Here is a 27327-nt window from a genome sequence, read left to right as displayed (position 1 = left end):
GGAGTATAAAATAGTGCAGGCAGTATCTTAGTCCATTTTCTGTTACGATAACAGAATACCTGAGACTGGGTAATTTATAAGGAAAATAAATTTATTTCTTACAATTCTGGAGGCTGCAAAGTCCCAGAGCATGGTGCCTGCGTCTGGTGAGGGCCCTCCTGCTGTGTAATCGTGTGATAGCAGGTGAGAGAGCAGGCAGGTACATGTAGTAGAAGAGAAAGCAGGGGCCAGGCTAACCTTATGACAACCCACTCCTGAGATAATGGAATTAATCCATTCATGTTGGAGACCTGTGACCTAATCATTTGTTAAAAGCCCTACCTCTTAATACTTTTACAATGGCAGTTAAATTTCAACCTGAGTTTCAGAGGAAACAAACATTCAAACCATAGCAAAGTCCTTTGCCCAGTCTTGAATCAGGTTATTTATTTTAGTGTTGTTGAGTTTTAGGATATATATTCTGGATATCAATCCTTTATCAGATATATGATTTGCAAATATGTTCTCCTATGAGTTTTCTTTTAACTCTGCTGATACTGTCTTTTGATGCATGAAGTCTTTACATGTTCATGAAGTCTAATTTGTCTGTTTTTTCTTTTGTTGTCTGTGCCTTTAGTGTCATAACAAAGAAATCATTGCCAATTCCAATGTTTTGAGGCTTTTGTCCTATTTTCTTCTGATTTTTATTGTTTTAGGCCTTACATTTAGATCTTTGGTCCATTTTGAGTTTTGTATGTGGTATTAGATAAGAGTCCAGCTTCATTTTCTTGCATGAAGGTGTCTATTTTTGCTAGTGCCATTTGTTGAAAAGACTGTCCTTTCCCAGTTGAATGGTCTTGGCACCCTTGTCAGAATCATTTGACCATATATGTGAGGGTTTATTTCTGAGCTTTCTATTCTTTTGCATTGATCCATATGCCTGTGTTTATGCCGGTGCCATACTGTTTTGATTACTGTAGCTTTTCAGTAAATTTTGAAATCAGGAAGTGGGAGTCCTCCAGCTTTGTTCCTTAATTTCAGGCCATTACTTCTTAATTGTAACCATCAGCTTGGCCATACTTAGCTCTGCTTCCTTGTTTCATTTGTGTTCCAGAGGAAAAGGTATCAAATAGTGGTATGGAAATCTCTGTACCACTGACAAAATGTGCCTATGTAGAGCTGTCAGGGCAAAGGAAGAATGTGAAGAAATGTCCCCAGTCACTCTCCTGAGTCTCTCTCTTTGTTTATGCAATGGGCAGAGTTGCTCAGCAGTGCTGCCACCCTCGTATTTAATTCTCTGCCCTTTGTGTGGTAAGCAGCCATCATGTTATAGTTGTCCTGGCGAGTAAGTCTCCATAGTGGGGTGTATAAGACAAGCTGCTGGGTATGGTAAGAAAATGTTAGAATATCTACTTCTATTTATTTGTTGCCTAAAAAAAAATCAGAAAGTAATTAAACTTTGTTGGTATTTAATATCTAGTTTGATAGTAGTAGGTTATCTATAAATCACATATTGGAGGTGTGTGATATAAATTTTTTTATTGATTAAAAAATCTTTGAGAGTATTGAACTAAAAAAGCATGCTGTTGCTAGATTATTTGTTCCTGTAGAGCTTCAACCTTTAATTTTTAATTGAATTTACATTCATTGAGTTTCTGTGATGTGTTAAATGCTGAGAACATCAAAGTTGCCCAATACACTAGAGTGTAAGAAAGGGATACTGCTTTTTGGTAGCATCATTTTGTCATGTAGGTGATAGTACTGTTGTCATTTTGGAGTAATTGTGTAAGTCAAAAACAATTTTACAGTCCCTAGTATCTGAGGGGCAGCAGAGAGATGCTTCTGTCTGTGCATTCTGCCTGCACCCGAGTGCCAGCAGAAGGTCAGAGCTCCAAGGAGCCACAGCGGGGCCATTTTCAGGATGGAAAGTAGGGAGGGTCTGCCACCTCCAAATGCCACCAAATATTAAGTTATGGCCTTATAGGCATAATGAGATGTTAAGGTGGTATTCTAGGATGAGACCTTGCTCTTTTCAAAATGCTTATTTTATGTGTGAGTATGTGGTAAGTCAGAAATTTGACATTTAATTGGCCATATTCTAAATCTAAAGAGTGTCACTTTAAGAACCAACTCCACCTTTATGGTACATTTTCTGCTGAGGGTATTACTTTTACTGTGAGTACATTATCAGTGAAAACACTTAAAGTTTTTTCTTTAAGTAACTTGTACACAGCTCTTGTTATGTAAATCCAGGACTTCTCTAAGCACTTTATTTAGCTCAATCACCACATGAACTGGCTTAAAGTCTCAGTGGCTGTGTGACACTGGACAAGTCAGTTAACCTCACTGAGCTTTATTTGCCTGTCTTAATGTGAGACTTATGATGGTACCTGGCTCATGGAGTTTTTGTGCGCATTAAATGACATAATGTGTAAGATGCTTAGCTCAATAGTAAGTAGTGAATAAATGTTAGCCCACTTCACTTTGCTGTTGTTATTATTGAAGATATCTTTGTAAAACATAAACTGATAGCATTTCTGGAATTATTTCAGTGCTGAAAGTGATGGCTGTAGAAGGTACACTAGATAATGCTTGTTTCTGTAGCTGAGTCATATCAAAGAAACCAAGATTTTTAAAAATAGGTAATTGATGAAAATTAACTTTATTCATAAAATGTTTTCCTAGCTAGATATTATAAACAAGGTAAGGAATTTAAAATAAAAATATTGCCTCAAAGTTGTCTCCGTAAGTATTTTTAGCATGTACAATTTAAGTATTAGACATTCATGTAGTAATCTTTTGTTTTACAGAGTTACGTTGTTAGACGTTATAATAGCCAAGATAGTGGGTGATGAGCCACTGACCAAGGATGACATTCCTGTGTTTTTGTGCCACGCCGAATTGATGGCGAGCGCCTTTGTGGATCAGTGCAAGATTGTGCTCAAGCTGACCTCTGAGCAGCATGCTGACGACGAGGTAAGGAGACATTGCCTGACTCCCGGTGAGAGAGAATAGGCAGAGTGTTTAACTTGGCCAAGTCCTCTAGGGGAATTCTTTTTTAAAAATATTACATAAGTAATGTAGCTTTATGTTAGAATAGTTAGAAAATTTAGATCAGGGAAAACAATGCCCTTATTCCTACTATCCAGAGTTAATGACTTCTTAAACAAATTCTAATTAATATATTTTTTCAGGCAGATAGCATCAAATATGTGCATGCGTACGTAGACGTGTGTGTGTGTTACACATGCATGTTGCATGTGGTGTCAGCTCTGTGCCATCTAGTTGTAAGTTCCCTTTTTTTCTTCTAAATGTGAGTTCCATGAAGGCTCAAGTTTTTTTTTTTTTTTTTTTTTTTGAGACAGAGTCTCACTTTGTTGCCCAGGCTAGAGTGAGTGCTGTGGTGTCAGCCTAGCTCACAGCAACCTCAAACTCCTGGGCTTAAGCGATCCTACTGCCTCAGCCTCCCGAGTAGCTGGGACTACAGGCATGCGCCACCATTGCCCGGCTAATTTTTTCTATATATATTTTTAGTTGTCCAGATAATTTTTATTTCTATTTTTAGTAGAGACAGGGTCTCGCTCAGGCTGGTCTCGAACTCCTGACCTCGAGCGATCCACCCTGGGAGGCCGAGGATTACAGGTGTGAGCCACTGCGCCCGGCCGAAGGCTCAAGTTTTGACTGTTAAATGTTCATAGGCTATGTACATTGTAGGCACTTAGCAAACATTTACTGAATGAATAAATAATGTATTATAAATGTCTTTTAAAAATGCCAATGTATGGCCGGGCGCGGTGGCTCATGCCTGTAATCCTAGCACTCTGGGAGGCCGAGGCAGGTGGATCGCTTGAGGTCAGGAGTTCAAGACCAGCCTGAGCAAGAGCGAGACCCAGTCTCTACTAAAAATAGAAACAAATTAGCTGGCCAACTAAAATATATATAGAAAAAATTAGCCGGGCATGGTGGCGCATACCTGTAGTCTCAGCTACTCGAAAGGCTGAGGCAGTAGGATTGCTTAAGCCCAGGAGTTTGAGGTTGCTGTGAGCTTGGCTGACGCCACGGCACTCACTGTAGCCAGGGCAACAAAGTGACACTCTGTCTCAAAAAAAAAAAAAAAAAAAAAAATGCCAATGTAACATTCCAACTAAAGAATTTACCATTTATTTGTCCAAGTCCCTATAGTTGGGACATTTAGGTTGAGTTCTACTTACTATAAATAGTGCTATAATATATGTCTTTATAGTTATATCTTTATACATTTCCATAGTTATTAACCCAGGACATAATCTTAGAAGTGTATTGCTGGGTATAAGGATATCACATTTTTAAAGCTTTTGATACACATTTCCAAATTGTCTTCTAGAAACTTTGTTTCTTCCATACATATGAGAGATTCCTAATCATATACTGTCCTGGTTATCTCCTCTCCCTAAGCCTAGGTCATTCAGTCTTGCCTCTGCTAAGGGTATGGAAGCTAGCTTGTAGTGATTTCATTGCCTTCCTTCCTCCTCACTTCAGAATTTCTCTCCATTTTTATCTATTCCTCCTTCTTTCCCTCTGTCTTAAAGTTAGAATTGTTCTTTCTCTGGATTACTACTCAGAAGTAAAAAGGAATGTACTTCTGATACAATTACAGGAATGAATCTCAGAAGTTCTGAGGGTGAGGAGTTAGACTCGCGAACATACCGTATGGGTCTGTTTCTGTGAGATTCTGTAGTAGGGCAAGCTTGCCGATAATGACAGAAAGCAGATCAGACGTCACTGGGGGCTAGAAGTGAAGCAGTGGAATTAATTGCAGAGGGACACAAGGGAACTTTCCAACAATAGAAATGTTACACATAGCTATATACCTCAACACCGCTCTGTACTGTGCACTCAAGGTGGATGTATTTTATTGTGTGCAAATTATGCCTCAATAAAGTCAATTTAACCACATTTTTAAAAAAGATAAGAGGGTCCTGTGTGTGCTGATAGGAATGACGAGGTAGAGGGAATCATGGATGCTGGAGTCGCGGTTGGCGAATAGGTGAGACTAGGTGAGAGGGGCTGGAATCCAGAGTGCAGACTCGTCCACCGTCTGTGACGGAAGCAGGGGACATGGTGCTGAGCCGCAGTGTTTCCTGGAGAGTGATGTGTGCTGTGTGACGTTGGTAACTTCTGCTGTCAGTTCAGGTCATGATTGTGGCTGCTCTAACATGAGAGAGGGTATTTCCTTTTTTGTGAATATATTTTTGTTCAAGCCCACTTCGCTATTGATTTTCTGTGCTGTGTCACATAGACTATGGTGAGTGTCACTGATCACGCCAATGTTTCTGTTCTCATTTTCTGCATGGATAAGAGAAAGGCTTTGCCTTTGCTTCCAGCAGGAGGAGCAGTGAGTTGTGCTTTAAAAAGGTTTTAAAAATTAATTATTTAGGAAACAGAAAAGCTTTAAAACTTTTCATAGCTTTAAACTTTTTGAGGTACTTACGTTTAAACTATAGGTGATTTTAGTATTGTAAAACGTTACCTGGTATAACTTTTCATTTTAGGAAAATTTATATTTTTCCTTCAAACTTTTTTCTCTAAATTGGGAGGAATTATTATATATTAATGGAATAGAAAATTGCAGGCAGTTTCTTTTGAAAAGCCAAATTAGTTCGCTTTTGGAAATTTATTGTTCTATGTGCTCGTGATTTATGCATTTTTTTTTTTTTTTTTGAGGCAGAGTCTCACTCTGTTGCCTGGGCTAGAGTGAGTGCCGTGGCTGGCGTCAGCCTAGCTCACAGCAACCTCAAACTCCTGGGCTCGAGCAATCCTCCTGCCTCAGCTTCCCGAGTAGCTGGGACTACAGGCATGTACCACTATGCCCGGCTAATTTTTTATATATATATATATGTTTTTAGCTGTTTGTATAATTTCTTTTCTATTTTTAGTAGAGACGGGGTCTCGCTCTTGCTCAGGCTGGTCTTGAACTCCTGAGCTCAAACAATCTGCCCGCCTCGGCCTCCCAGAGTGTTAGGATTACAGGCATGAGCCACTGCGCGTGGCCTATTTATGCATATTAATACATATATGTTACACTTTTTTTAAAAAAGAAGACCTTACATCAGTATTTAAATATCCCATGTACCCAGTGGTGTAGTGGAACTGGCCTGTACCAACTTCTGAGAGTTGATAATTAAATATTTTGAAATTTGTGAGCTGATTGTTAAACTGTTGGTAGCTTCAAATCATCCATGGCGGAAGTAGTTACACCATGGAAATCAACAAGTGCTGCAAGTCAGGTCTTTCCACCCCCTCCCAGCCAGTTGACTGTTAAGCCACTGTATTTATTCATTTGTGATCTTTTTAGGACAAGATATTTAATAAATTTCTCATAATGCTGTGAATGAAAAATGAAAATGAAAATAGTCCTGTTTATAGCATTCATTTTTTAATTCATGTAATTGATTAGCTTTAAAATCCTGAGGTTCCATACATGTGTTCCTTTATTAAGTAGTCTTAAATTCTCATATTAATGTACTTATTCCTTTCTTTTGATATGTTTTGTGTATTTATTTCCAGTTTTTGATATATTTTGTTAGTTCTAGTGTGTTTAAGAGTTAAGATTCAGTTTACTACATCTTGTTCAGTTGTAGTGAGCCTTGCTTTTACTCTGAAAACTTAAAAAACATATATTTTTTTTTTTTTAAATAGAGTCTCACTCTATTGCCTGGCTAGAGTGCCGTGGTGTCGTCATAGCTCACAGCAACCTCAAACTCCTGGGCTCAAGCCATCCTCCTGCCTCAGCTTCCCGAGTAGCTGGGAATACAGGCACACACTATTGTGCCTGGCTGATTTTTCTGTATTTAATAAAGATGCGATCTTGCTCTTGCTCAGACTGGTCTCGAACTACTGAGTTCAAGCTATCCTCCCTCCTCGGCCTCCCAGAGTGCTAGGATTACAGGCATGAGCCACTGTGCCTGGCTCTTAAAAAGCATTTTTTTAAGCTTTATATTTTCTGATAGCCATATGAGAAGTGTCCTCAGGTTGTGCGTTTTTCGTTCTGTTTTATTCCTTGCAACACTACCATAAGTCGTATTGTAGTATCTATTATGCAGTTAAGTGTTGAATACGTATTTGTGGAATAAGTAAAAAGGTGTTTTTTCATTTCACTTATTGATAAGGGCTTAAATTTTTATATTATATGAATATTTGGTTTGTTATAAGAAAAATTATTTAAGCTGACGTTAATGAAACATAAAGAAGTTTTCCCTTTTTTACTCAGCCCCCATCTTTTCTACACATCTGCAAATACTTTTTTATTTTTCTTTCCTTAAGTTTTTTAATATACATACCTATATATGTTTTTTGTTTCAGTTTTTATAATATTACATACACTTCAACTTACTTTTTACTTATGATATAATTTGTACATCTTTTTACTTTAACACATCTGTATTAATGCTTTTTAATAGTTGAATAGTATTTCACTACATAGATGCATCATAATTTTTTCATTTGTTTCCTATAGACATTTTAGTTGCTTTGGGTTTTTTTTTTAAACCTTCACAAGTAATGCTATAGTGAACATCCTTGAACAAATTTTGGACAAGTAAATCTGGGATTATAAATTGCTGGAAGTTGAATTGCTGGGTCAGAGAGTATGTGTGTTTAAGATTTTTAGAGGTATTTCTTTTTTTTTTTTTTGTTTTTTTGCAGAGGGAGGTGTGGGGACGGGGAGTAGAGGTATTTCTAAATGACATACTAGGGCAGCAAAGGAATCTATGGATTGCCCTTTGCAAATCTTATTTAGTTATTATTTCTCTTTAATGTTTTTCGGTGACCAATATGTTCATTTATTTTGCAAGTTTTGCAAGTTAGGTTACCTTTTTGTTTTTTTGTTTTTTTTTTTGAGACAGGGTCGCTCTCTGTTGCCCAGGCTAGAGTGCGGTAGCGTTATCATAGTTCACTGTAGCCATGAACTCCTCGGCTTAAGTGATCCTCCCACCTCAGCCTCCTGAGTACCTGGGACTACAGGTGTGCACCACCACACCTGGCTAATTTTTTAATTTTTTGTAGAGCCAGAGTGTCACTTTGGTGCTCAGTCTGTTCTCGAACTCTTGGCCCCAAGTGACCCTCCTTCCTTATCTTCCTAAAGTGCTAGGATTACAGGTGTGAGCCACCATGCCTGGCCTTAGGTTGCGTTTTTAATTGAATTTACATTTTCAGAAAATTAATCTTTCTGTCATAGATCTAATAAACTTTTTTTAACATAGTTAATTTTTTATTAGAATTTATTCATGGTATTCTTAGCCTTTTAGAAGTTTTTGGTTTGTTTTTTATCTCATTAGACTTATCAATTTTATCCTTCTGGCTCCTAAATTTTGTTTACATATTTAGTAAACGTCTCCACTTAGATTGTGGAAATATGCACCCACATAGTCTAGTTCTTTCAGTACTTAGTCTACATTTTTGGTTAATCTAGAATTTATTTTCACATGAGGAGAGAGTTATGGATTCACATGAATTATTTATGTCTTGTGACTATTCAAGATTATGTAGTCTTTGGTGTAAGACTGACCAGGTTTGGATCTTGATTTCTTCTATTACTAGTGTATGATCTTGGAAAAGTTACTTATCGTCTCTGTGCCTGTTTTCTTTACCTGTAAAATGGGTTTTATTTTAATATAAGCATTGGGTATGCTCACTGGTACATAGCTAATGTTCCCTAAATGTTAATTATTGTATCAGTACCATTTAGTGGATAATAATAATCTCTTCGTTTCCACTAGTTTTAATCCCACCTATATCGTATACTAAATTCTTACATATGTTTGGATTTATTTCTGGACTTTCAACTTTTACAGAAGGAACCAACAAGATGTTAACAACTGGAGAAAGGAGAATTCAAAGAAGCATGTGTTTATATGCAGTAGAGGAATGCTGAAGTGAAAGGACAAATAAATGCCAAAACTGGTCTATGTACAAGGCAATAATTAATTGTGTTCTAGCCAGATACAACTAATTTTCATATTAATGGAAAAGAATCATTTGAATTCTTACCAGTTTTCTATAACTTATAAAATTGTAATGTAGCTCAAAGACACTGAAGGGTGGAGTTAGCCAGGACAGGTGAGCTGAACAGGAGACTAATCCTTTTTTTTGGTTTTATGCTCACTTCAAAATCTTTCACAATGTTCCTTTGATTTGCCTATGTCTTTTTTTCTTTTTTTTGCCCTAGGGCCTCATTTAATGAATATAGTTTTATAATACTTTTAAATATCTGAAAGGACATTTTACACATTACTCTTATTTTTTAAGAGAGTAATTTTTCCTGGTTATTCTTTCATTACGAATTTCCAGATTATCATTCGAAATTCTTTATTAATAAAAGATTTTTAATGATTAAGATTAGAGATGTGGTAGGTGGGGATAGATTAATTTTCTTTTGGGTTTATTTCAGTTAATATAATAGAATTTAGAAGTTGGAAGGAAACTTCCAGATCATCTCTTTCAGCCCTCTGATTTTATTTCTGTCTTTTTATTATGAAAAATGTCAAACACAGACTAAGAGAAGAAAGCATACTGAAACTCCATATGCCATTGCCTAGCGTCAGCAGTTACCAGCTCATTACCGTTCTTGTTTGATCTATAGCTCTGCTCATTCTCGTGCCAGTTGCCATGGCCGGAAACAAAGCTCAAATGTGTTTCATCAGTTACTCTAAAAGATAAGGAGTCTTCAGACACAAGTACAATACATTGAGCACACCTAAAAAATCAACAATAAAATGTTAATATCAACTGAACAGTATTCAGATTTTCCCTCTTCTCTAATTACTTTTTTTTCAAATTTATTTTGTTGAATCAGGATACAAATCAGGGCCACACCTTACAATTAGCTGATATGTCTTCACTCTCTGTTAATACACAGGTTTCCTTTTCTCCTCCTCCTCTTCTTTTTTCTGCCCTTTGGTAGTGATTTGTTGAAGAAACTGTGTTGTTTTTCCTGTAGAGCTTTCTAAAACTGTCTGGATTTTGATGAGTGTGTCTCCATGGTGGCATTTAACATATTCTTCTTTCTCTTGCATTTCTTCTGAATGATGGTTAGTTCTAGAGGCATATTCAGATTTGAGTTAGTTTTCTTTTTGTTTGTTTTTGAGTTTGTGTATGTGTGTGCGTGCACACGTGCATGCAGTAATGTCTCATTGTTGGTGATACGTACTTTCATCGAGGCACATGGTACTTGGTTATCTCTTTGTGATGTTAGCAGTTGCTAATGCTTACCTAGACCCATTAGTTCTTTAGGGTTTGCAAAATGGTGGTCTTTTAACTCTATCATTCATTCTTCATTTATTAGCAGGGCTCTTTTTAAGAGAATCTTTTCCCTAATGGAAGCTATTAGGTTATAGAAGGTACATTTGGATTGAGAAAGGCAGGGTAAATGCTTGGTTTTTTCCTCCTCTTCATTACCAATCTTCAAAGTAATGAGTTGATTTTGTGGCATCATCCAGAGATGACCAGTGAGTTGTTTTATTTTGTTTTGTTTAATTATCATTATGAAGTTGTAGCTTTAAAACCGTTTGACTTGTTTTCAATCTGTTATGGTTGTAATTCTTCCTAATGTCCTAATGTGCCATTGCTGGCCAGCAGGAGCCTCCTCAAGTTGTTTGTGATTCCTTCTGACGTGCCCCTGATAGTCTTTAATAGCTTCCTTGCTGTCTGGTGTGACAGAATGTGCAGGGTTACCCTGTATAATACATACTCTGCCCAGACCTAAAGTCAATCAGCCATTTCTTGAAGGAAAAATGGTATCTAGAGAGAACCATCTGGGCAGTCTACCCCTTTCACAAACGAGGATGCTGAAGCTCTGTAAAATCAATGGATTTGCTCAAGACTCTTTTAAACATGGTACTAATTTCAGACTTCTAATCTAGATATTTTTTCCCCTAACTCTTTAGCAGGTGAAGGCTATGATATAAAATTCAAGATACAAGGCATTGTGTATTGTTTCTTGCTATTTATTTTGAGATTTCAGAATGCTGTATTAATATATTATCCTTAAGTCCCCTAATGAGAGCACAGTAAATACACATTTAGAATTAACATAAGGAAGTAATTTATCTTTCTTTTGAAAAATGTTATCTTTATGACCTAAATTTATAGTCTTTACCACATTTTGCCAAATAATGGGTACTTTAAAAATGGTTCAAAATCTATATAAAAATTGCATTTTAAAATTTTATGTAGACACCTAATGCCATGCAGTTGGTGCTTGGTAGTTTTTTGGTCATGCAGTCTATTTGGTAATAAATTACTTAGTAGTTAGTAAACTAACATTTTCAAGTTAACATTATCTTAACAGTCTACCAAGATATTGTATATAGGTTTATATTTACCCAGAAATAATACAAGTTCTTAAAGCCAGAGTTCTTTGAACCACAGCATTTCACAGGATTTCTGTGGACAAGAAATTAATGTATTTCATAGGATATTTGGATCTTTAAAGTGGAACTTGCATGCTGGGAATGCTTTAAAAAGAAAGTATTTGCATAAATGTTATGTACGTAGCTAGTAATTTTGAACATTTATTCCACTGTTGGAAGGTATTTTTGCTTGAATAAGAACTTTTCTGACTTTTTGCTCCAAGCAGAAACATAATGACACATAATCTTACATTCTTTTTTTTTTTTTTTGAGACAGAGTGTCACTTTGTTGCCCTGGCTAGAGTGAGTGCCGTGGCATCAGCCTAGCTCACAGCAACCTCAAACTCCTGGGCTCAAGCGATCCTTCTGCCTCAGCCTCCCGAGTAGCTGGGACTACAGGCATGTGCCACCATGCCTGGCTAATTTTTTCTATATATATATATATTTTAGTTGGCCAGCTAATTTGTTTCTGTTTTTAGTAGAGACGGGGTCTCGCTCTTGCTCAGGCTGGTTTCGAACTCCTGACCTCAAGCGATCCACCCGCTTCGGCCTCCCAGAGTGCTAGGATTACAGGCGTGAGCCACCACGCCCGGCCAATCTTACATTCTTGATGGCAGATGTCTGCTGTTAGTGAAAGTGATTATTCGTGTAAATATTTAATACTTCTGTTTTTTTTATATAGTTTTGTTTCTCTCTTTAGACATAGTATAAGCACTGACTCTTTATATTTATTGAAATATTTTATTCTCTTACAGTTATTTGTAACAGTTAAATCATTTAACTTCAGATGTACTTAAAAACTATGTTTTGTTTTCTTTTTAGGAGGTACTGGCTACAATTAGGCTTCTTGACGTACTGTGTGAAATGACGGCTAATACCGAGCTGCTTGGCTATCTACAGGTTTTTCCTGGCTTGCTGGAAAGAGTGATTGGTGAGTGAAATATCACATATAGTATTTTTAGTTCAGAAATCTTTGGCTTGTCATACTGTAATATAAATCCAAACACAAATCCTTAATTTTCAGTGTGTGATGTATTTTTGAGATTTTTTTTGAGTATTTTTTCTTGAGAGGAATCATGGTGGTGTGGTTCAGGCTTTGGGGCCAGACAAACTTGAGTCCATGTCGTAGTTCTGCCACCTCCCTTCTGTTGAACTCAGCATTCCTTCTCAGTGAGAGGAGGATAATCGTGCCTGTTTTGCAGGGTGCACATGCTAGATGTTTCATCAGTAGTGGTTGTGAGATGGTGGTGATGATTTTACATTACCGTAGCTTTGCAAAATGTGTCAGTAAATTTTTCCTGGTTACATTTATTGAGCACACAGAATAGTGCCTTACACATATTATGTATTCAATTCTTGTAAAAAAAAATTGTTTTAAACAAGAAGCCATTGTTTAAAGTATTACCAACCTTGCAAAAAGCTGTTAGCAAAATGATTCGAGTAGAACCTGTTCCTTGTGTATAGCCTTGCTTAGTTGTTGCTGTTCACTATTTATTATTTTTTTTGTTTAAAAAGATTATACTTTGGAGACCCATATAGTGAGGAAGACGACTTTGTATCTAGACATACATATGAGCTAGTAGTGAGCTATAGAAGAAGATATTTAGAATTTCTTATCAGTGTTTTATGTTGAATACAGTACTTTTAGTGATAATTAACAGAAAAATGCTTTGTGGAAAGAGCATGAGTTTGGAGCCAGGCCAGATGTGGGTTGCCATCCCAACTCTGCCCAGTTACTAACTTCTCTGAGCCTGATTTCTTCATTATAAAATTAGGAAAGTGATGTCTTCCTGTAATACGTTTGTTGAATTAAATGAAATGATGTGGAAACACTAAAATACAGTTCCTAGAAGATCTTCTGTTTTCATAGACTGCCTTGAGGTATTCATAGAAAATAACAATGGGAAGTTGTTTTGAATGTAGCTAAAATAGATCTATGGAAAACACACACTGCCTTCTGATGATCTGACCAGAGGGGAACATAAAAACACTCTTCTTGGTTTCTGTCATATGAGTCATTGTAGGCAGGTATTATACTTTAGACTTAGGTGACTATAGTTATCAGAATAATTCTTTCATGAAGAAATAGAGATTGGAAACCTTTTTATAAGAAAGATACTAGAAAATTTTTGACTAACTTTTCTTTGAGGATAGATAGAAATTCCAAGTCAGGGTTATTATTATGGCTTATCTCCCCAAAACTGGAGTCCAAAACATTTAAAGCAAAGGCAGAGGAGCCTTCTAATCATTATTTAAAGAAAGCTTTTGGTATTCTACCTTTATTTTGTTTTAATCTATTAAAATAAATTAGATTTGGCCGGGCGCGGTGGTTCACACCTGTAATCCTAGCACTCTGGGAGGCCGAGGTGGGTGGATTGTTTGAGCTCAGGAGTTCAAGACCAGCCTGAGCAAGAGCGAGATCCTGTCTCTACTAAAAAAAAAATTAGAAAGAAATTATCTGGACAACTAAAACCATATATAGAAAAAATTAGCCGGGCATGGTGGTGCATGCCTGTAGTCCCAGCTACTTGGGAGGCTGAGGCAGGAGGATCGCTTGAGCCCAGGAGTTTGAGGTTGCTGTGAGCTAGGCTGATGCCACGGCACTCTAGCCAGGGCAAAAGAGAGAGACTCTGTCTCAAAAAAATAAACTAAATTAGATTTATTTATAGAAAACTAGTACAAAATACTAAAAAGTATTTTTCTGTAGAAAATGAAATGTACTCTTGTCGTTATAGATGTTTTACGACTGATTCATGTAGCTGGAAAAGATACCACAAACATCTTCAGTACCGCTGGCTGCATGAGAGCAGAAGGGGATGTCTCACATGTGGCCGAGGGGTTCAAGTCTCATCTCATTCGCCTGCTTGGAAATCTGTGTTACAAGAATAAAGATAACCAAGACAAGGTAAGTTTATTTCTTAGTATGTATCATACATACATGGCTACGTTTAGAATATAGTATATAGAATTTAGAATACATTTATGTTTTTGAAGTGAAAGCTTGAGGTGCTTAGAAAATAACTTGAGGAAGATATATATGTATTATATATGTAATATATTTAAAAATATACATATGAAATATGTTATATATTTATTTTATATATTATATATGTATTTTCCCCACAGATAAACATAAAAATAATGTTATATTTATTTGTATAAGAGTTTGTATTTTTGTAGTTTTGTGTTGTCTTTGTCCTTAGTTGTGTTTGAGCCAGTCTGCTTTCTTGTAAATTGTCAGTGTTTGTACTAAGTCTGTGCATTTAAACACACTCCTATATCATGTAGAGAGCAGTCAATAAAAAGCTGTATTTAGAGAGCCAAGAAAATTTTCTAGCACATAGTAGTTTAAAAAATACGTTTTTTTAATAAATATGTTATATTGACCATTATTCTAAGAAGAAACAAACAAAAGGCTTTAACTTATATCTGTATCCTGCGTTTATGGATGATAGCATCATAAGCCTTTTCTTACAGGTGTTTTGAAATGGACATGCAATTTAAGTATTAAGTTTTGGCAAGTTGATAGGCTGCTTTTAGAAACTTCTTTGTGCTAAACAGCTTAGAGGTCGTTATGTTGAGAATGTGAGAGTGTGGTGTAAAAAGATGGCAGGAGAACTGGACCACATGCCTCACACGGAAGTAGCCCCCTTCTGTGTCTTCCTGGAGTTTTACTTTGTGTGGTGTTCATTTTGCTTCATTAAATATTAAATGTATAATATCTGTGGCAGATTATATTTTCCTAAGATGACAACAAAAATATCTGTCATTGTACCTGTATTTCTGCAGTATGACTTTGGCACTCCCCCATCAAGTGTTGGTATCTATTTCTCCATCCCTTGAATTTGGGCAGGCCCTGTGGCTGCTTTGAACAATAAAATTTGGCAGCAGTGATCCTGTACCATTTCTGGCATAGCCTTTAACTGGCCGAGTAGATTCTGTTTCCAGCTCTTTAGAAGTCATTTACCATGTTCCAAGTGCAGATTCCCTGAGATCACCTTGCTCTGAGTTGCTGAGTCCACATGGAGAAGCCCTGGATGATGAGATACAGTGAAGGGAGAGGAAGAGATTAGTCAAGGAGCACCAAGGCACCAAGTGTGCACAAGAAACTATCTTAGTAGTGGAACCAACCTCAGTTTCTTACTTGCCCAGCTGATGCCACATAGATCAGGGACACCTTGCCCAGCAAAACCCTTTCTGCATTCATGATCTGTAGCATTTTGAGAAAAAGTGAAAAATTGGAAAAGAAAAATAAGTTGTATATGTCCCGCCTCTGTTAATAACCTACTAAGCTACTGTTGGGCTGGTGCTCCTGCACATAACAGTTATAAACTCTGGACAAAAGACAGTTACATGAAGACACTCAAATTTGACACAGATAGGCAGATTCTGCAGACAAATTAACATTTGGGAGAAAGGAATGGCATAGTGTGTGCCATGTAGGGCAACAAAAACCCTGATAGGAAATCTAAAGTCTTTCTAGCTTGATGAATCAAAGAACAGTTTAGGGGCAACTATAGCCATTGGAAAGTGACTGGGGGAATCCCAGAAAGGAGAAAACAAGTCCCAAATTCTATGTAGCAACTACCTAAATCCCACTAATGCCTGAGTCACACATGTATGGGCCAGGCTCCAAGCAGCTAAGCTAAGGATGAAACATTTGTACTGAGATTTGAGCTGCCGTCCTGGAGTTTGTAGTTCAAGTCCAACTAAGGTAATTGCCTATGCCAAAATATTAATATCAACATTCTTAGGGGAATATAATAGAATCCAGAGTTTCCACAATCATACCATTCACAATGTCCAGGACACAATACAAAATTACTTGACATACAGGAAAATGTGACCTGTTGTCAAGAGAAAAGATAATTGATGGAGACTGACTTTGAGATGACACAGATGTGGGGTTTAGCAGACAAGGATTTTAAAGTAACAAATGTAGCTATACTCAAGGATGTATAGGAAAATATGCTTTATAAATGAAAAGATATGATATCTCAGCAGAGAAATAGCAACTATTAAAAAAGAACCAAATAGAAATTCTAGAACTGAAAAGTACAGTATCTAAAGTTAAAAAAAATTACTGAACGTACTTAACAAATCAAGAAAGATGACAGAGGAAAGAGCCAGTGTGTTTGAAGGTATATCAGTAGAAATCATCTAGTCTGAAAAACAGAGTGGGGAGAAGATTGAAAATAAAATGGACAGTATAAGATGCTAAATTTTGGGGTAACTGTTATGCAGCAGTTGATAACCGGAATAATTCCTATGAGACAGGGCAAAGAACCAGACGCCAGACAACTTGCACTTTTGTTATATTTGTGCATCATTTTAGCACTCCTCCTCATCTTCAAGCAGATATGAGTGTAAGACTACCAGTCCCCCCTTGGAAAATTACTGGACTGATTTTTGTAAAAGAAAGTTGACAGAATAAAACACTTTATCTTTTTAATGACCAAGACTGCCTTTCTTGAGCACAAAAGAGGTGGTTTTTCTTATGTTTAACTATTCTTTTGTTGCTAATTTGGATTGGCCTCTTATAGGAACAAAATGTAGTAACCCTTAAAAGGCTTGTGAAATAGCTCACTGAAGTCGGGATCAGATTGCACCGTAAGTAAATACGGAGCGTGCCCAAGTGCTGCTGTGTGGAGGTCACTGGGGCGCACAGGAAGTCGGGGGTATGCTCTGTCACTTGGGCAGTTGCTAATAGCACTGCTGATTTCTGAACAAACACTCTAGAGGGTATGAAGGAGTTCATTCTTTGAGTATCAACTCAAATGCCTCTGTTTCTCCCAGTTTCTTACCTGTGTCAACAAACGGCCTGAACCTGAAAGCATTACCTTAGGGATTTTTTTCTCCTACCAAAGACTCTGACACCACACCAAAATCTTATTCTAGATTTGCTAAAACCTTCTTTATTCTTGCAGCCAAATCCGTTCCCTTGCTCATTATTGCTTCAAAGGATGGAGTTCACTATTACTCAGATGACTTTGATTCTAGTTTTGGGGAAATGGATGCTTATGTAGCACGCCTTTATCATTGGACCATTAATCCTCATTGTGTTGTCTGGACGGGTTGTCCCACTTCTACCCAGACTGGGGCCCACCGGGATATGTGGCTTTGTCTCTACTCCAAGACTGAAGATCTGAATTAGGGGGAATTTTGTATCATCTAGTTTAATTTGGTTCATCCTTCACCCAGAAGGAAAACGGGACTTAGGATTTATTTGTTTAGTGTCTACTATGTCCCAGCATTGTACTTAGTGAATTACATGTCCTATCAACTTTAATCTTGCCATCGGCCTTGCAAAGCAGGTTCTGCTAACCACATTTTACGGAGAGGCCATCCAGTTAGTGCGTCGCAGAGCCCAGAGGAGAATTTGGATTTGTTTGACTGTGAGTTCCCAGGCCCATGCTTGCTCCCCTATACCACGGCGCCTTTCGTTTGAGAGCTTTCCAAGAGTTTGAAGGAAAAGGTTTATAATAGGCTTCTTGAAGGATTTCAGGCCGTAGATTCTGGAGGCTGGTGAATATGGGTTTCCTAGGCTGGCCAGGCCATGTAGACCCTCCAGGTTCAAGTCTGGTGCTCTGGGGACATCTCGTCTCATTTTCTGGTTCATCCATTTATCCAGTGTGAGTGTTTCCAGCCTTGGGGATCGTTTGATGGATCAGAGAGGTGAGGCGTCTCCTCCTGAGATCCTTTGATTCTAGGAGTACCTGCTGACCATACTCTTGTCTTTGAACCCAAATCTCCAAATTATTCATGACCCAAATCTTCCTATTTTTGTGTGCTGCCTGATTTCCCTGAAGTTTGACCAGAGCCTTTTACGCCCAACTGGGTCTCTGTGCTGTCTGAGTAACTGCATTCATTGCAGTGAGTATGGAGCCCAGCCGCTGGGTGGCACGCCTTGCACTTGGCCCTTTCCATTTTGTAGAGTTCTTTTCATCTGCGTTAGTTCATTGGAGCCTTTCTGACGCCTCTGTGAAAAAGGCTGAAAAGATATTATCATCATCATTTTCTAAATGAAGAAACCAAGGCCCAGAGAGACTAAATGTGATTTAATTCAGCTGAATGAAAACTTAAGACAGTCACTTTAGGAGGGGAGATGACGCATGTACCTGAGTAGCTCTGATGAAAGTCTGTTTGATGAGACCTGTCAGAGGAGAACAGGTGGGTGATGGGGTCCTCTGGGCTGGCTGTGCCAGGAGTGCAGTATTGACAGGGAGGGCGATCATCTGCCTTTGGAAATTTGGTGTCTTTGGGCAACATTTAAGAGAGTCAGAGTGCCTGGCCTCAGAGTGAAAATCAGCTCAGACGTGTATGTTACCCAGTCTTCCCATGAGGCTTGAACTCTTAAGTGTGTACACGTGATGGGTTGTGGCATTTCCTGAATTGTAAAGGCATCGCTAGACTTCCTTTCCCGAGTCATGGTAGAGAGGTGTTCTTAAATCTGTACTGACTTCTATTCTTACCTTGTTTTTGTGCTCAACTTGCATAGTATTTCCTTGCTACAGCTGTAGTGATTAGTTTACTTCTAAACCTTTGTGGACTTAAATGTAGATTCTGTTTTGGTTTCTATTGTAGGAAGCACGGGGATCTTAATGCTGTAAACATGACGAAAGCATCTTTGGCTGTCTCTTTGTTAGAATAAGGAATGTGTGGTTTACTTTTTTCTTCCCCATTCTTCCTTTCCTTACTATTGTTATAACCTCCTTAAGTGAGTCTTTATTAGAAACCAAACATGTTTTTTATTTCATAAAGCTAAATGTGTTTTTCCAAACGGACAGGCATGTGATCTAGTTTATCCACCTTCTTTTCCCCCCTGAGAAATTGCATTGATCAAGATGGACCATGGCCTGTTTGGCCATTGAGTCCTTTCTGCCAAAGATGTGTGGAAATGCCATTCAGTTTCTTCTTTCTCCACCTCATCCCCGAGGTAAAAGATTCCCGGCAGGCAGATGTGCTTGATGACCCCATGTGTTCAAATACCTGTGCAGATAAAGCTTTCATTACAAGCATAACTTCATTTTAAAAATTGGTCTTTATTGTATGGAAAAGTTCAACATGGAAAGACAATAAACTTCATTTGGCCCCTCTAATTCTCAATTCTCAGTTATGAAGGTAAGTTTCATTTAATACATAAAACATTTTGTAATACATTTTTTATTAAGTTTGTTTTGCTCGTTGTGTTATTCCAATATCTAAAGTGTACCTGGCACATAGTAGGCATTTAATAAATTTTTCTTGAATGAGAAGTTATTTTTAAATTATTTGTTGAATGTCTACTACATGCCAAACACAGTTTTAGGTTCTGCAGTTATAAAGCAAGGAAGACACAGTCCTATTCAAGGAGTCTAAATTGTACTATGAAATTTCCTGACTGTATTTGCAAACAAAGACTAGTAAAAATAAAATAAGTTTTCAGAGGGAAATTAATGTTTTTCTACATTCTGGGTTCTGTAATTATTTTCGAAAGTATGTTTAAGATACATTTGAATATATTCTAACTTACTGTTTGCCATATTTTTATTTGACTTATCCAAATTATGTATATTTTAGATTGTAAGAAAATCTACATTGTGTAATATTTGTCAGTAATTAAAAAAATTTTTTTAAATCCCAGATGTAGGCTTTGTAAGTCTGAATGAACCTTTTCATTAATCTTAAATAAAATTTTATACTAAATTTACAATTGTTAAACATTCATAACTTGATCATCTTTTAGTGTTCTTGTTTTGAGGGGGGAGGGCTGCCTTTCAGCTTTTCACATCTAGACATGAAGAGTCAAGAGCCTGCAAACTGTTAGCTCCTTCTTTATGGTTTCCTCCTCTCCGATGTGTTTTCAAGCAGCATATTTGTGTATTAAATCATGAAACTGAAAAAAAAATCTGCGGCTATTTCCCAATTATTTTCTTTAGGCTGTCGCTCTTAGTGATCGTTAGCTCCTGTTTGTACATGGACACTGACCGGCTTGTCAGTTGCGGGGATAGTTGATTGAGTGATTGCTCTGTGGAGAAACAAAGAGAGGTCTGGCTCATGTGTTAGTGTTTTCCTCTGAGCCGTGTGAAATAGGTGGGGGTGGCAAGGCCCTTGTCCTCTCTCAGGGCCAGTTTCTACATTTTCAGCCTATACTAGCGCTGTGTGGACTTCCCCAGCTGTCATTCCTTTCCCGAGAAACCTTAACCTGGCCTTCAGAACTCAAGGTTACAAGGTGTTTTCTCTACAGGCCTTCTCGGGTCAATGCAGAAATACCTTCTACTCCATACTCCCCAGTCCCTCCCCGCCCCTCACCCCCACCAGTCTCTCTGTAAAGGAATAGATCTCGTTCATTTCAATGTCTCCCCATTGTGTGTATTTAAATAGAAATTTGTAGAGATTTCATAGGTATTTACCGAGTTTCAAGTAATCTTCAGATTCTTCATTTTGTGTACATTGCTTTTCTAATAGGTGATGAAACTTTTTGGAGGGAGTAAAGTGAATGCAAATGTAAGAACTTTCTTTAGGATGAGAATAATTTGTTTTCTTGTCATTTTGACCATACATGTTTTCTGCATTGAATTTCCCTTTTGTTATTATCTAGTAAAGAGCTGAAGTGTTTTCTGTGTGGAGTCCAAAATCTGTTCTAGCTCAATTCTGAGAGTGTGTTAAGGAACTTTTAGGTTATGGATGTATGTCTTAGCTCAGTTGGCCTGTGTGTTTTCCCTTTGTCAGAAGCAAGTTGCGTAGAATCTCAGCTTATTGATTTGAAGATTGAATGTATAGGCAAGATCTGGCTTGCTTAGAATTCCACTTCTTTGTAATGTAATCCCAGTTCAAGAAATATGTCAAAATTCATAAATCAAGCTGTCACCATTAGTTTCCTGAACTTACAGTTCCTGTTACAGTAAATGAAATTAAAATTCCTATCTAGAGGACACCTATCGTGGTGTAGTTTGTTGCAGCTGTGAATCATTTTTTTTTGAAGACATAAAGTATGTTCTACCATTTGCCATATTTAGAAAAGCTCCTTTTCTATGTATGTCTTGTAGTCAGCTTGTTCTTTTGCAGAAAATGCATAACATTATTTAAAAGGAAGAATTACACTAATATTATAAGTACAGCATAGCGATGTACTCTTGGCTATTACTATTGCTGTTGCAGACTCACCAGGCTCCAGGATCTCACCTGTGTTCCTTGTGGAATTCCCACCACCACTCCTCACTAGGTTGTAAGCACCTCAAAGGCAGACACAGCATGTCTGGCTTAACACCTGTCCTGACACCTGGTGCACAGTGTAATGACATTAATGGACAGTGGATGAGTATCTCTGTTTTACTGATGGATCAAGCGAAGTAGTTAAGTTATTTGCTTGGGGCAATAGCAGGTAGAATTCTGACTCCAGGGTCCAAACTTTTTCCACCGTACTCCCCTGCTTCCACATCAAGAGATGTTTGAGACTTGCCCTTTGAAACCTGTCACCAAATTTGTGTGAATCCTCGGGGTGAACACTTTATTTATTGTACAACAGCACATGTGGCCTTAACAGTAGTTCTTGACAATAATTGTATTTCTCAATTCTTGCTGAACTTTTTTCATTGTGGTCTGAACTATTTTAGAGAATATGGTTTCTTTGAGATTAGTGTAGAGGACCGTATTTCAGGGACATGGGTTTTTCTGAGAAGCATAATTTACCTCATACTGTAGATAGAGAAAGGAGGACATTGCCCTGAAGACTCGGGAGTTTGTAGAAGCCTAGAATCCACTTTTCTTAACTGCTATCCATTTTCTTTACTATACCATGTAGTAGGCATAGTTTCTAGACAACAGTGCCTTTAATGGATTTGTGTGTAGTAGGAAAACCATTATTTCACAGTATCTGTAACAAGAAATATTTGAGACTTAGATGAGGGGGAAGCCAGCTATATAAAATGAGTGATGTACCTTACTAGTAGATGGAAGTTTGGAATATTTTAAAGGTATTAGTTGCTTTAAAATTCATTTTTATTACTAGGCTAATTAAAATCTCACTGAGGGGGAAAAAAAACCCAGAATTTTGACAACAAAATGAAAATAATTGAGGAAGTATCTTAACAATACTGAAATATACTTTAGAGCTAAAATAATCAAAACAATGTACAGAAGTGTATAGGTTAGTTGAAGAAACACATACTTTGGAAACAGGCCCCCGAAAAGTTATAAAAAGTTACTGTGTGATAAGGATAACCTAATAACTTGGAGAGAAAAGGGAAGCTTATTTAAAAAGTGAACCATGAATAACTGGTTAACTACTGGGAATAAGCTAAGCTTGTTTTTGTAACAAAAATCAATTTGGGATTGATTAAAGAATAAAATGTTTAAAATGCGACCATGGAAAACTAGGATAATATTTAATTGATTTTTCAGAGTAAGCCAGAGTATTTTATGGATTAGAAACACTGCAGGTTATCACAGATTTGACTACAGATCAATGAGGAACTCTGGCTCCAGAGCAGGCTTTTCTAGGGTTAAACCCGGGTTCTGCTAAACAATAGCAGGGTAACCTTGAGTAAGTTATTTAGCCTCTGTGTGACTCAGTTTACCCAACCAAATATGGGAAATGTTAGTATTTGTGCAATAGAATTGTTGTGAGGAGTAAATTAGATAACAAATGTAAGACATATAATAGGCACTTAGGATCAGACATCTTTACAGTTATGCTTATGGTAAGTAAGGAGAGTATACTTTTCTATCAGTGGGAAATGTTGTAATAGATGATAGTAACATAGTATGTATCCAATACAAATTGTATTTTCTGAGAGCATTTACCGTATTGTTACCATGCTCATATGTCATGGTAAGTGAGAATTGAAAGTAGAAGACAGCCCTATATCTGATTAGCCCCTACTTTTATATATTTTATATCTATGTTATATGTATATTTAAGGCACACGAATATATGTGCATGAAAAAATGATCTGGAAGAAATATACTGTAATATTAATAATAATAATAATCTCTGGCTGAGAGGACTAAGGATTGGTTTTTTCTGTGTACTTTTTGTGATCGTTACAGTGGACGTGAATTACTTTAACAATAACAATAAGACACTACTAGAAAAGGAAAGGGTTCATGTTAGCGTCCCTGTTTTTCTCTGTAAGAGAGTTTGTTCAGTTCATTAGTGACTGCAGTAATTCTTTCTTTGCTCTACTTTCATAATCTCTATATGTAACCCTTTCTTGGCGAAGAGGGGAGGCTTTAACAATGACAATTTCTACTATACTTTTAATTGAACGATTTTAAAAAGTGGAACGTTAGCATATGATCTGGAGAATTTTGCTAACTGAAATAATTAGTAGCTGGGATGAGGGTAGTATGGGTATGTGGTGAAGAGAGAGAGAGAGACAGACAAAAGAAAATATAAAGGTTTTTCTTTCACTGTGTTGAACATTCTTTTTTTTCCTCTTTAGAGGAATAGGAATTTGAATTTACTTTCTATTGTCAGGTGTTCTGGTTTGGGTACATTAGCTTTTACTGAGTGCATGAGTGTTTAAGACTTCTATTACATATCTCAGTCTAATGAAAATGAGTGCTTTTGACATTGTGAAATTTCTCTATTATCTCCCCAGGCTTCATTTCTTTGGTTAAATTAGAAAAGTGCTCTTATTTCAAATGTTGGAGAGTAGCGCTCTCTTTTTCTAAAAAAAAAAAGGAATGGAACTGTCCCACATCTAAAAGAGTTTTGATCTTTAGCATATTTAGTTTTTTTTTTTCTCCTGGCAGCAACTGAAAATTAAGAGGATCAAAGTTATGTTCCTATAAAAGACTTTTTTTCAGCAGCAGTTGAAGTCATCGTCAGACCCCCCCCACCACCACCTTTTAAAAGCCAACTGCTTATCTTATTCTGGTAGAATTTAATTTCATACCTATCATATTCTAATGGAACAAAAATGATGTTTACTCTCAAGCTGGGGGTTTTAGTTCACATTCAAACCTACTGCTATGTTATAGTTAAAGTCAGGAGTATTTTTTACTCCAAATAGTAATGAACATGCTATTTTGGCATAGTGGTTAGAGCTTTTGATTCAGTTCAACAAGTATGTAATTTGCCATATGTTGTGTACCAGCCAGTATTCTAGACAGTGGGAACGCAGAAATGAATTTGGCCTCGTGCTCTCTCGAGGAATTCACAGTATAGAGGGGGAGACAGATGCAAAAATATATCCTTTCAGTGTCGCAGAGTAAGTGGTGTGTGAAGCATTGAGAGCCAGGGGTAGAAGTGCTCTCAGCGCTTGGTGTAGACAGCTCCACTTGGAGCTTCCGGAAGAACCTCCTGGATTGAGGCATTGAAGGGTGAATGAGAAAGGGTTAGACAGGTGGAGGAGTGGGCTAACCTTGCAGGCAGGAGAGCACCTGTGAGCAGGTGTGTGGGGCAGCCTGCTGGGTGTGGGACTTACTGGGACTTGAGGGGTGAGGGTGGGGGAGCGCTGGGCAGGAGGAGGGTACGCTCACAGGGCCCTGTGGGTTTGGCTCTCACCTGCAGGTACCCGAGGGCAGGCTTAGCCTATGGATTCCTTATTGTAGCTTTCATTTCTGAAAATTATTTTGGGTTGTTTTTCAGGTCCACTTTTTCATTGTGCTGTCTATATGTGTTTGTCTTTAGTCATTTCAGACATATTAATACTTATTTTCTCTTGGAGACTGTTTTTATTTCTAGTCCTTGGGGTACAGTTTTTCTCATTTGTTCTCTCTCTCTCTGGTTCCTTCTCCCAGTGATTTGTGTGATTTTAGCTCTAGCTCATCTTCTGTGAAGATAATGTTTTCTCTTGGAAGCCCCGATGGTCCCTAGTTGTGAACTTGTTCTCACAGAGTGGTTTGATCTTGCTTCTGTGTCCTGGGGTCCTGGAGGGTCTACCCATCTCTTACCAGTTTCTGTGTTAATATTGTTTCTTTGCTTGGGAGTCTGGTGCCACACTGACGGTGTTAATTTGGACCCAGTACCTGCTTGTGGGAATGGTCCTCCCTGGTGCCGCACTCAGGTGTCTGGGCAAACCAAAGCCTGATAAGTTCAATAAAACCAGTGGACAGAGTTTTTCCCGGTCACTGCCCTCGTGTGTGCTTCCTCAGTGCTGCTTGTGCCCAGTTCTTAGGATCCTGTCCTGGTTGGATCTTGGATACTGCCGCTCCTGTCTGCCTCTCTGGCTTTCTGTTTCTGGCCTGTCAGAACGATACAGATGCCCTCCAGTGGCAGGATGAAACCCAGGTCCCCTGAACCCTACAGGGGTGAAGCACACATGTGAGTCCAGCCAGCCAAGCAGGAGCTGCTGAGAGACAGCCCTGTGGGAACCTTTTCCCACTGCCTGCTTCTAGCATCTTTGCACTCTTACCTTCAGCGTGGTGCATGGGAAAAAGCCAGTTTAAATGCCAGGGTTTTTTGCTTACTGACTAGGCAGCTCTTTACACAGTGCTTAGGTGCTGAGCCTCACTTTCTTCATCTGTGAAAAGGAGATAATTTTACTCACCTCACACATTTGTTGTGAGGATTAAATGATCAACGAGGATAACATTAACAGCTGCCTTTCGTGAGTGCCTCCTGCGTGTACTGTAGATGTGTGGTTTGATCCCGTCCTGCTCCTCAGCCTGTGTTCCGCAGTCTCATCCTGCCTAAGTTCAGTGTGCAGGGAAGGCCCCCTCAGTGCCACTCGGCAGTCATGGTGCCCTCCCCATAGTCCTGTGAGCAGGGCCCAGCCCTCTGTGACAGGCTGTTGAGGAGGCAGCACCCACGAAGGGTGCCAAGAGTGTGAGAAGCCTGTGGTCCTTGCCAGTTGCTCCTCCGCCCGTGGGCTGCCAGATTGTCCCTCAACACACAGGCCTGACTGGCTGTGTCTCACAAGCCAGCATCCTGGTGCTCAGGAAAGCCAGGTGCCAGGGCACTAGAAAGAAATACCACCTGTGGTCCTTTGGGGGCCATGTGTAGCCCTCAAAGCAGATCTCCTCCCACACCCCAGCTCCATTTCAGGACTTCATGTGCCTGCACAGTTCTTACAAAGCCTGCACAGAGCTGCCCATTCTAGTGGGCAAAGGTGTAGCCTCATTTCTCCATGACCCTCCATCTTCCTGATGTTTCCAGCATGCTGAGAATTCCACTATTAGCCTTTTATTTCCTTCCGTTCAGCTCTGTGATAAAAAGCAAACACACCTTGGAGGGGAAATGTTTTAAGCCTTCATGATTCTTTTACATATTTGGGTGAGTGTATTTCTGGTCTTTTCCTGAGTGCACACTCTGATCTGATAGGTAGAAGAGATCAAGATGGAATGGAGGATGCGTCCACCTCCTTCCTCACTGCCTCCCAGGATCTGCTTCCTCTGCCTCCAGCCATGCCTGAATTCTGGGGTCAATCACTCTAATCAATGCCTTAACTTATGCTCTTCATGCTACTAATAGTAATAATTGGTTACATTTGGAAGTACCTACATGTCTTTTGGGGGAAAGGTATTATTAACTTTGGTCACTTATTTAGATTGGAAAAATAAAATTTTGAACCTTTTTCAAGACCCTGCAAAGTAAATGCTTTGAGAATGAATAACAGCAGCAATCACAGTGGTGCAGGCAAGCATCGTGTAGTGCTCGCGGTGTGTCAGGCTCTCTCTGAGCCCTCACATGATCAGTGCATTCGTCACAGTATTTTCTAGAGTGCGTAATAGTATCGCCATTTTACAAATTTGTGAACTGAGGCACATTGAGATTAAATAACTTGCCCAAAGTCACACACAGCCACTCAGTGATGGAGCCACATGAGAACCCAGGCACCCTGGCCCTATACTCGCACCCTGAACCCTCTGCTCAGCTGCTGAGCTGCTCCTCCTTCCTGCGTGTTTGGCACAGACTTGGTGTGGCAGAGTCTCTGTTGGGAGTTGTCCACGGGGGATATCGTTAGCTAAAGTCACAATTTTTTTCAGTTTTCTGTGCTATGATCTCAGATTTGATTTGTATTTTGCAAATGCA

The 27327-nt window shown here is 38.4% G+C and overlaps 1 protein-coding gene across 1 annotated transcript in view; it reads left to right on the top strand.

Moving 5' to 3' along the window:
* Positions 1-27327, top strand: part of ATXN10 (ataxin 10) — a 139547-nt gene that overhangs the window by 42614 nt on the left and 69606 nt on the right. The window contains exons 7-9 of the mRNA XM_045552793.1: positions 2790-2955; positions 12189-12297; positions 14102-14271. Coding sequence (XP_045408749.1) covers positions 2790-2955; positions 12189-12297; positions 14102-14271 — 445 coding nt within the window. The remainder of the gene's footprint in view (positions 1-2789; positions 2956-12188; positions 12298-14101; positions 14272-27327) is intronic.

Source organism: Lemur catta, chromosome 6 (genome assembly GCF_020740605.2).
Source record: "Lemur catta isolate mLemCat1 chromosome 6, mLemCat1.pri, whole genome shotgun sequence".
Classification (NCBI taxonomy): Eukaryota; Metazoa; Chordata; class Mammalia; order Primates; family Lemuridae; genus Lemur; species Lemur catta.
The sequence above is the reverse complement of the archived record's forward strand: the minus strand, read 5'-3'. Positions and strand labels throughout refer to the sequence as shown.